The sequence below is a fragment of the Palaemon carinicauda genome, chromosome 1 (assembly GCF_036898095.1).
Source record: "Palaemon carinicauda isolate YSFRI2023 chromosome 1, ASM3689809v2, whole genome shotgun sequence".
Lineage (NCBI taxonomy): Eukaryota > Metazoa > Arthropoda > Malacostraca > Decapoda > Palaemonidae > Palaemon > Palaemon carinicauda.
The window spans coordinates 230520165-230532011 of NC_090725.1; the positions used below are offsets into that span (position 1 = coordinate 230520165).

The window sequence follows — 11847 nt, forward strand, 5'->3', positions numbered from 1 at the left end:
TCAAAGCATGCGCAAAAAGGGTCTTACCTGGCTTCAGAAATATAAATAAAACTAGATTGTAATTTACTATATATTTCAAATCGACATGTGCATTTAAGACTCAACAATACCGGCATAAAGTACTCCGGAAACAATATATATACATACATATATATATATATATATATATATATATATATATATATATATATATATATATATATATATATATATATATATACTGTATCTATATATAATTGACATTACATAAATGAATTGAACTTTTGAAAGAAAGTAACTGAATACACAAAGTATATCCTATTATCAAATGAAACTAAAGTTATAATTCATTATTTTCTAATAAATATTTTCGAAATACTTTACGCGACTTCATCCGAAGCACGGGAGTTTCCTTACTAAAAAAACCAGTTTAATTTTCTCCTTTTAAAGGTTCAATCTAACAAGTGATAATCTCCTGTCTAGTTATGATGAAAGCCATTAAAATTATCAAAATTCTTTCTTTTGATGTCATTGTGCCCTTTAAAATCTCCGCCCATATGTCAAATGTTCAATACCAATTATGTCTCGCCAATAAGGCAAGATCAATTTGTATTTTCAATTGAAAGGCTTTGTTTCTGTTGATAACTTGACCTTATGCTGTTCAGTGCAAACTTCCTCTTTTGAAAGGAGAGATCATGACTTCCTTTCGGGACTAGATACCTTCTCTTATCTTTGTTTTTCTCTCTCAGACACTTGGCTGAATAGGGCCTAAATAAACAACATGAATACTTTGTATATAATTCTTTATATGTAATTGGTATCGATTGATAAAGATTTGACATAGGATAATTACTTGGGAGTATGTTATTTCATTATAAGACTTTCAGGCAACTCTCCCTTTTACTTTTTTATCAACATCATTTTATTAAAAAAAGGTAAATTTTCTTTTCTTTTTAAACTACATATTCAAACATATTTTCAGGAAATTAATGAATGGTTGATCAATAATATCCAAAGACAAACAATGGAGATCTGACTAAGTGCAATAATTACAGAGGCATCACACTTACGTCAGTTGTCATGAAGATATAAAGTATACTCATTCTAAAGAGACTATAGAGAAAGATTGATGAAAAGCTAAGGGATGAACAAGCAGGATTTAGAGTGGGTAGAAGTTTTACTGACAAATTTTCATTTTAAGACATTAAATTTTCCTGAACCCTCATTTTATTTTTTTTCCAGAATATGTTAATCAATTTCAAAAATTTAAAAACCTTTATTTTAAAAATATATATATATATATATATATATATAGATATATATATATATATATATATATATATATATATATATATATATATATATATATATATATATATGAATTATCCACATTTTTCTGATACACTATCATCAACTTTAAAAAATCATAATTAAACATGGAAATACCATGACTATTTAATGAACGCTTTACTTTTTTACGTGCTGGGATTATTGTTTAGGATGGAAGAACATATTCGTATCCTTTCTGCTCCAACTTTCGCCGTTTACTGATCTTCTACAAGGGTAATCAACAATTTCTAAATTTAAAAAGCCGTGATGTAAGGGAACTTCATGACTAATATAATGAAAATTTTCCTTCAGACTTTTTTCCCGCGTCGAAAATTTACCCAAAATTATGTAGGACCGTAAATTCTGCGCTTGAATTTTTTCCCAACTAACAGTTTCCAGAACCGAAGATTAACGACCTTGTCCCGGACATTAAAAACGTACTTTAAATATGAGAGAGAGAGAGAGAGAGAGAGAGAGAGAGAGAGAGAGAGAGAGAGAGAGAGAGAGAGAGAGAGAGAGAGAGAGAGAGAGAAAGAGAGATTATCATTAGTTAAATGTTGCTGTTGAACCCTAAATAAAAAGTAACGAAACAATGATGTAAACTTTACTCTAGAGCAGCATCTAATGGATAACTACATGATGCCACTGGTTGCAAAATAAGGGATATTAGACAACAAGATTATAAAATCAAAAGAATTGAGTGACTATTTTTCATTTGTTATTCGTTTTGTCAGTTCTCAAACCGACAAAATCTTAGGGTATCACCAAGATATTTTGCTTACTCGTAACTCTTAACTGCCAAAAAAGGATATGTTAAATAATACATAATATGCTATAAAATACAGTCCGGGAAAATACTGCTAAGACAAGGTTACTGAAGTTCTGAAAGTTAAGAAATCTATCCAGTGAAAATTCGAAATCTTATCAGTATTTTTTTTTCTATTAAACTGCAATTACAATTAAAGTATACGCTAACCACATAACAGGGTAATAAATGGAGGAGACTATTAGGAGATGAAAATGGTATTCAACAATATGAAAAGAAAATCATAGGTTATCCAATAAAAAATGGAAATCTTATTGCGGTTATTTTTTATTAAACCGCATTTACAATTAATCTAGACGCTGACCACATAACAGAATAACGAAATGGGGAGACTATTCAATAATATTAAAAAATATCATATATCATTATGATTTCCATCAATATCAAATAAATAAAAAGAAGATTTAATCGCAAAAAAAAAAATAATAATAATAATTCTTCTTAGGTTCGATACCTTGATAAAGTATATTTGAAGTCCATTCCAACATGCTGCTGTGAGAGCCGCCAATTAGGTGATAACTGAGAGGCGAGGTGAATGCAACTTACTTCATTTCAACGGATCATGAGTTTATATACAGGGACTTGCGAGCAAGAACGTCACGAAAATTAAAACATGATAAAGCATGAGCTAGCATGATAACATAGGTTGGGATATTAATAGTGCAGGGAAAAGCGAGTGATAGGATAAAAATAAAAACCATACCAGTGTAGGAGCATGTATGAAACACGTGCGGTATATGGCTCCCCCCCCCACCATAAAGATTATATACATGTGAAATGGGCACCTGCTCTTGAGAGGCATACTGTAGGTGGGTCATCTAGCATGAGATATGCAGGTTTTATGCAATCAATGGAGACCCTGTCTTCTTTGCCACGAATTTCGATGAAGAACGTCTTCGGCGTACAGCGGATCACAACGAAAGGGCACATGTAAGGTGCCGTTAGCAGTGGCCCGCTAGTGTCGTTGCGCAGGAAAAAGTACGTTGCCCCACCAACAATTCGCGGTCGAAGGTGGAGTAGCCAAATACTGTCTTAGACAGTTTATTACTGAAGAAGGCCGATGGGAGGGGTGAGCCGTTGGACACCTGCTTGAATACTGCACCAATAGCGACATTGCTGGCATCAGTGGAGAGAAGGAGAGGGGCATGTGACACAGGCAAAGTGAGAGCAGCAGCTGATGATAGGACATTCTTTGCGCTGCAGAAGGCCGCTTCTTGATGGGTACCCCATTTCAGGTCTCTTGGCTTACCCCTGAGGGAGGCATAGCGAGGGGGGAGGGGGGGCAAGAGTGGCGGTGATGGCAGGCAGGACACAGTGACCATAGCTGATCATGGTCAAGAATTCTTGCAGTACTTTGATGGTCGAGGGCATGGGGAAGTTTTGAAAGCCTGCTACCTTCTCAGGGAGGGGGTGGACTCCTTTAGGACTGATGCAGTGCCCTAAGAACGATACTTCATTGGCGCCAAAGTATACTTTGTCGTACCGGACTACACGTCGTTCTTTTGAAGGTGGTCGAGCATGATGTATAGGTGACGGAGGTGTTCCTCTTTGGAAAAAGAGAACACAAGTATGTCGTCCACATAACGTACACAGACGGAGAGGTCCCCTAAGATACCCTCCATGATGTGTTGAAAAGTGACCTCAGCATTGCGAAAGCCAAAACAGGAGAAATTGAGTTGTATGTACCAAAGGATGTGGTGATGGCAGTCTTGGGGATGTCTTCTGGGTTCATGGGTACCTGAAAATATCCCTTCAGGAGGTCGAGCGTGGAGACAACCTTCACTTCGTGCAAGTAGGAGATCACGTCAGCAATGTTTGAGAAGGGCTACTGATCCGGTTTTGTCCTCGTGTTCAGGCACCTGTAATCCCTAAACCAATGCGGAGAGCCATCTTTCTTCAGGACGATGTATAAGGTTGATGACCATGGGCTTGAGGCATTATGGCAAAAGCCCATTTCTTCCATTTCGGCGAAAGTTTGTTTAGCAGCTGCCAAACGATCCAGTGCCAAACGCCTGATTCTGGTGAACACTGGGGGCCCCATCATCTTGATATTGTGATAAATACCATGCTTGGCAGGAACTGTGGACGTTTGACAAAGTTCTGGATGGAAAATGTCCGGATACGACTTGAGGAGGTGGGCATAGTCATCTGTGGGTACGCTAATGTGAAGAGTGAGGTTAGAGGGGGCGGGTTAGAGAGGTGTCAAGGAGTACCAATTGGAGTTGACTACCTGATACAGAGCAACATTAACCAGGAGGTGAGAATGTGAGAGGAAATCCGCATCAAGGATTGGCAATGGGAAGTCTGGAACAAGAAACTTCTAATTATATTTTGCACTTCCAAACAATAATGTGAGGGTTTCATAACAGTGGGTGGGTATCGCACATCTGTTGGCAGGTACTAGGTGGATGTCGGTCAACTTAGACATACTACGTGGCCTTGGCAGAAGAGAATGGCAAGCATCCGTGTCTACCAAAAATCGCTCGCACGTACCTAACTCATGTAAAAAGTAAAGATTAGTGACAGGGGAGGCCACCACCGCAAGCGATGGCCTAATTGCACGTTTTTTGGCCACTGATGACTGTTCGTACATTTCTTTGCAGCAGCCGCAAATCTGGGGTGTTAGTAGGATAACTGCAGACAATGGGTGTCAGTAAGTGGCCAGAGAGGTTGTTGGTTGGGAAGTAAGCGAGGAGTGGTATAAGTGGGTGGTGGGCGGCTTTGTCATTGCTCCGGCATGTCACAGGGTGTGCATCTTTGTTCTACAGCATTCACAATAGCTTCAGCCGATGTTGAATAGCTGTTGTCTTTGTCAGGAGTGGAAGCGTTGATGGAGGTCTTGAAGGTGGTAAAGTGGCTGTCCATAAGGACTCCAACTTTGGTCATCACATCAAGTCCCTCATTGCCAAAATATCGACATCGGGAAGGGCAGCCCGTACAGGTACAGGTAGGCGTAAATAAAGGACACAAAGTAGATTCACTGCATGAGGAGACCCGTCTGTGGCAGGTTACTGACGAGCGATATTGGTCCTTTCTCTGAGGGAGAGCTGAAAATGTTTGCTTGTATGAGTGCTCTAGGAGGTATGCTTTCAGAGCATCTTACGCTATTGGGGTATCTCTCCTTTGATATTTCTGAGAAAGTGTCCTCAGGATCGCTGCGAGAACATACTCTGCTTTGGTGCTTGAGTGAGTCACGCCCTTCATGTGAAACTGGACCTTGGCACGCTGAAACTATGCGAATGCTTCAGTACTGGCAAATGGCGGTAGTTTCAGAGATGTGGCGTTGATAGTAGAGTCAGTTTCGGAGGGCGGCATCATCAAAGAGTAAGACAAAGCAGTGAGGGAGAAGGAGGGAGGGAGCTGAACACTACAGTGGTCATCAATGTGCGAGGTGGCAGTTAGGTGATAACTGAGAGGAAAGGTGAATGCAACTAACTTTATTTCAACGGATCATGAGGTTATATACAGGGACTTGCAGGAAAGAACTTCACAGCAATTTAAACATGATAAAGCATGAGCTAGAATAATAACACAAGTTGGTCTATTAACATTGCAGGGAAGAGTGAGTGATAAGATAAAAATTCCAAACTTTACAGTGTACGAGCGTGTATGAAACACATGCAGTACACTGCCCTCTGCATTCCTAATGACGTATCTCAAGGATCACTAAACCAAGGGCAGATGCCGGTATCATTAAAATCGAGTTTTATCTTCAAGATGTTATGAATAAGATATTAATTTCGGGGTACCAATAATCAAATCTTTTTCCGGTACATGGCAAGTGTGAAAAATTGAATTTGTTCTTCCCGATGCAGCTTCTTTAAATAAATTACTATTTACATTTGAACACATATTTACACACATGTACATAAAAGCGATCAGGCTTCAATGCGCGCATTTCTTGACACACTATTTAAAAACAAACACCTGCGCTAATTCAATAAGTTGCTGGTTTTATAATCGATGGAGGTTATCTATATAATTGATTGTAAAGGTGACAGATTTGGAACATGAAATTCCATTACCATTAGTGCCCGAGAGGGAACAGTGGGTTATACCTAACACTGGGAACGAGAAGCTATTGTTCATTTCTGAACAGGAAATTCTCAGGGGTATGAAGATTTTGCTTAGACTCTAGAAGACAACACACATTTTCTAGATAGCTGTAACAAAATAAACATAAGGTTCTTCCCCTTAAGTAGTGACTTTCAACACTAATCCTCATATCAAAACTTTTCTCGGAATATACTTTTATTTTCTTGGTACCATCTGCATCTCAAACTACAAGACTTTTGTCATAAAAACTCAATATCAAACAACTTGGGCTGTATCCAGTTTTTGAAAGAATTTGATAAATATTTAGTTCAGTCACTCACTTATATAAGCGTGTCGGGTGCCTAAGCATCATCGCTGTCTTATCCTTTCCTGCTTAGAATATTACTTTGAAAATAGAAGTACCCTTTTCTAGCTCCAATTTCGACATAACTTTTCTAAATGACCTGTTGTTCTTATTTCTTCTTAAATTTTCGTTTTCTGCACCACGCACCAGACTCGCTAATTTTTTTCAAGATCCAATATTGGTTACAGTTACATGAAGTAAAGGGAAGCTCTCTCCTCCTTTCAAGCAGCATTGTAGCCCTTTCCAGGCTATCACTTCTCTTAGTTACATGTATGAGAAAATTAGAAACCTTTAAACAGTTCGGTAACAATTGTCTTACCCTATTCTGCTGAAAACTGAAATTTTAAACTTTTTCACAATATTCTTGTGTTATAACGTGCTTATTTATATATACACATACACACATAAATTATGTATATACATATAATGTATATAAAAAGTAAACAATACATAACATTAGATCAACTAGTATGAAACACAGTTATCAAATCAAAAGGTAAAAGCTGTTTGACACACAGGATTTGTTTGGATTAGACAAAAACAGAAGCGGTATAGAGTAGCTGACGTAGTTTAAAGGTTTAAAGGCCACTCATAAATGGCAGAGGCAAGGAAGAGTGACAAATATCATTGCACTAGCAAGCAGGCCCATTTCCTAGAGACTGGCCATATATACATATGATCAGCTTCCAAGCCCCTCTCAATCCAAGCTGGAACCAGGGAGGGCCAGGCAATGGCTAATGATGAAGCAAGTAGTCCTATAAGCTCCTCCAAACCCCCATTCCTTAGCTCACAAGGTTGGTGATGTTGCAGCTACTATAGGAACTAACGAGTTTTAGCGAGATTCGAATCCCAATCTGGCGATCACCAGTCACGGACTTTACCATATAGGCTACCATAGGCATTCAATTGCTGCATGTTCTGACTGATTTACGATTTATGAATGAACTACTGATCCAATAACTTGCTAATCCGTTATTTCCTGTAAGATCATTATCTGCAAGATCTTGGAATTATTAGGTAATTTAAATGACTTTACGGATAACATATTCTATTTACAAATTGGTAGAAGCTTCTGAAAAAAAAGTATTTAATCTCGAACTGTAATTGTATCTTTTCCCTCTACAATTGCATATCTTTTTTCACAAAAATCTACTCAAAACTAATTTTCATTCATTCCAAAATCACGCATGCACGTTTTGTGAGTATGCATGTGCATATGCATAATACAGTCTTTCTAACTTATTGTATTACTGAGGAACTTTAAAAGTAACCATAACATTTTCATGGGAGGGAGTCTATTTCCATGAGGAAACAGATGCCGAACTCTATAATCAAGAATTAATAAATTGCAACTAAATCATTCTAAAACTTTAAATATGACTACTGTTATTACTGAAACGCTTTCTCATTTCCCGTATTAACTGTAAATGAGATTAATAAAACATGCATGCATGATTGTTAATAATAACATAGAGAAAACCTGTTTTACACTTATTCACATATTATCAACTTTATATTTTATTTTTCTTACATAAAACAAGGAAGCTTGTAGTTGACACGAAAAAAAAGTACACTAGGAAACAATAAATATCTCCCGTCTAATAATATTATAGCCTACACATGTGAGGAGAAAAGTAAAATGAGTGGAATTTACATAGTTTGCCCAGACTCTCATAATAAATTTTTTTTTTTACTTTGCGTTAAGGAAAACAATTTATACTATAAATCGCAATTCCATATTGTATTTCCCAGCATGAAGCTAGAATAGAAACACATATTGTATATCGTCCATTTTCACAATCAACACTAAGAAAATGTACAGTATGTCCAAACATATGCATTCTAAATTTTTTTTCATATCAAGTAATCTATGGAAAATGAAGATAAATTCTGGAAGATGAAGATAAATTCGCCAATATATACATATATATATATATATATATATATATATATATATATATATATATATATATATATATATATATATATATATATGCATGTATGTAAGTATGTATGTATATATGTCATGTACAGTCAACATATGGTCGTAAGTGTGTATATCGAAGTGTGTATTCATTTAAAAAATAGGGCAACTTGAAGTTACCTTGAAATTAATGACATGATTTCTTAACTGGAACTGATCTGACCAGAATCCTTCTACGCCCACAACTTGGGAACATTAAATCATCTCTCTCTCTCTCTCTCTCTCTCTCTCTCTCTCTCTCTCTCTTTCTCTCTCTCTCTCTCTCTCTCTCTCTCTCTCTCTCTTTCTCTCTCTCTCTCTCTCTCTCTCTCTCTCTCTCTCTCTCTCTCTCTCTAATTTCGGAACCCTGCCCTGTATGAAATGGCGAGACAAAGAAAAACAAAACACACAAAAGATAAAAAAAAAAAAGGAAAGACAAAAGCAAGCAGCATTCTCTGACATCTTGAAGGAGGGGGAGTAGGGAGTGAGAGGGAGAGGGAGGATGGAAAGGGTGTGTATAGAATCACGTCCCTTGAAAGAAGTGAGAAGGTTTACAATTGCGTAGTCAAGGACAAAGAGGCAGACCTAGTTTTCGGTGAGGGTGAGGGAAAGGAAGGCTTTGGTGTGGGTGGGGGAAAGGAAGGAGGAGGTGAGGAGTCATTAAAAAGTGGAGGGGGTTATAGGATGGGGAAGGGGGTGAAAAGGAGTCAGGTGAAGGGCGGGGCACCTGATGGAAGATGCAGATGAAAAAAGGATGAAATAGTAATGAAAATAAAATTATAACTGTCAAATAGTCTCAAAGAAATAAAAAGAATAAATGAATGCGATTACAGTAGTAAACATGTAGGAAAAAAAATGCTGATAATAACACAATTACAAAAACTTAGAAAGGTACAGATACAAGATAAATAAAATAAAAAATAAAAACTATGTTAAAAATAAAACAGTTAAAAATGTAAAAAGGTACAAACAGATACAAGATAATTTTTGAAAAATCTAAATAAAAATTATGTTAGAAATAAAACAATTGAAAACGTAGAAAGTTACAAATAGATACAAGATAATTATATAAAAATAGAAAAAAATATGTTAGAAATAAAACTATTAAAAATGTAGAAAGGTACAAACAGATACAGGATGAATAGAAAAAAAAATAAAAACAGTATGTTAAAAATAAAACAATTAAAAATGTAGAAAGGTACAAACAGATAAAAGATAAATAGAAAAAAAAATAAAAACAGTATGTTAAAAATAGAACAATTAAAAATGTAGAAAGGTACAAACAGATACAAGATAAATAGAAAAAAAAATAAAAACAGTATGTTAAAAAATAGAACAATTAAAAATGTAGAAAGGTATAAACATTTACAAGATAAATAGAAAAAATAAAAATAAAAACAGTATGTTAAAAATAAAAAAAAAATAAAAAATGTAACAAGGTACAAACAGATACAAGATAATTATAAAAAATCAAAATAAAAATTATGTTAAAAATAAAACAATTAAAAAAGTAGAAAGGTACAAACAAATACAAGATAATTATGAAAAATCTATATAAAAATTAAGTTAAATTTAACAATTAAAAATGTAGAAAGTTACAAACAGATACTAGATAAATACGAAGTAAGAGTGTGGTAATTAAAAAATTCCTACAAAAACAAAGAAAGAAAAAACATTGACAAGGAATAAGGAGTTTACATACATAAGCAATCCAAAGATAACAAGAGTGCATTTCTTTCGCGGACGTCCTCGTCTAAAGCCGGTGAAAGCGTTGCTCTATGAATAGACGGAAAGGAAAAGACTAATGAAGGTGTCAAGACCTTTGTATAGCTGGAGATGCCCATAAGAATCGACTTAAGAAATGGGAGATAAAAAGATTAAAACAGATAAAATACAAAACTATTTAGATAAGCATAATACTTTGTATAATTTGCTATAAAATAAAATTACCTGATGGGTAAAACATAAAAATTACAAATAAACAATTTATTAACTACAAGGAATCCATTTCAATATATTCACGTAAACTGGTCAGACATTCTATTATGTATAAAATATAATTCACTCGCATGCATACACACATATATAAATATATATATATATATATATATATATATATATATATATATATATATATATATATATATATATATATACACACACATATATATATACATATATATACATATATATACATATATATATATAAATATATATATATATATATATATATATATATATATATATATGCGATTGTGTATGGGGTGAATGCAATATGCCAAAATATGTCTTTACGCTCTTGTCTGCCAAGTTCATGGATGACCCTGCATATCTCCACCAATCCGCCGTGTGTACCAGCGTCTACTGCGATCTACAGTAGAAGAGCGTGGGACAGGCAACTTCACTCTTTAAGAAATTCTGCAAAAGAAATTTGTAACCTTCCGTTCTATCCTATCCAAGCGTAAAATTGCATGATGTTGATGATGATGATGATACATATATATATATATATATATATATATATATATATATATATATATATATATATATATATATATATATATATATATATGTGTGTGTGTATTTGTATATACACTTATACAGTGATCATGTAATTATGCATATGTAATATTAGCATAAAATAAAAATACTCATGATAGAATTGGTAGGTTAATAGTGCGAATGCTGAGGGTGTCGAGAAATAAAATAAAAGATAATTTGTTTGGTGTAAATTTGTGTTCTCATGAATTCCTGAGCTTTTTAATATCTTCATGGATGGAATGATTAATGAATTCAGAGAAAATAAAATAAATAATGGGCCAGAGTTCTACGATAGGAAAATAAATATGGAAAAGTATGTAATGTTTAATATTTGTAGATAATATGGTATTGATTCGGGTATTGTCAGGCCACTGCTGACACTTATGAAACAGGTTAAAACTGCTTTCAAATAGGAAAACTAGAGTGTAATAATGAGAGAGAGAGAGAGAGAGAGAGAGAGAGAGAGAGAGAGAGAGAGAGAGAGAGAGAGAGAGAGAGAGAGAGAGAGTGGGTTCATGAGGCCAAAAGGATAAATGTAAAAGGAGAGGAAAAGAGTGGAAATAGTAGATTATTATAGGTATTCGGGAAAAAAATGTAATTAAGATGGTGTGATGAGAGAAGAGATGCGCATAAAATATTCTTCCTTATAGAAAAGAAGTGTGGTTGTCGAATGTAAAAACAGAGAGAAAAAAAAGTTGAATCTGTTGAGACGATTTTTAGTACATCTGTGGCATAGGAAAAATGGAAACAGGAAGAAAAAAAAGGGGTTTATTAAAACGTTTAGGGTATATGAATGAAGGTTCAAGGAAT

The 11847-nt window shown here is 34.9% G+C and overlaps 1 protein-coding gene across 1 annotated transcript; it reads right to left on the reverse strand.

The window, feature by feature from the left end:
- Positions 1-3621: 3621 nt before the first annotated feature.
- On the reverse strand, positions 3622-4178 carry LOC137638417 (uncharacterized). Its single transcript, XM_068370473.1, has 2 exons — positions 4009-4178; positions 3622-3916 (listed from the first exon to the last, which is right to left on the reverse strand). Exons 1-2 carry the CDS (start codon positions 4176-4178, stop codon positions 3622-3624), a joined length of 465 nt encoding a protein of 154 aa, XP_068226574.1.
- Positions 4179-11847: the final 7669 nt, after the last annotated feature.

Coding starts and splice junctions, on each gene's coding strand:
- LOC137638417 (XM_068370473.1), bottom strand. CDS start 4,178: ATGATGGGGCCCCCAGTGTTCACCAGAATCAGGCGTTTGGCACTGGAT. Junction 3,917..4,008: donor AAAGATGGCTCTCCGCATTG/GTTTAGGGATTA, acceptor ACTTGCACGAAG/TGAAGGTTGTCTCCACGCTC.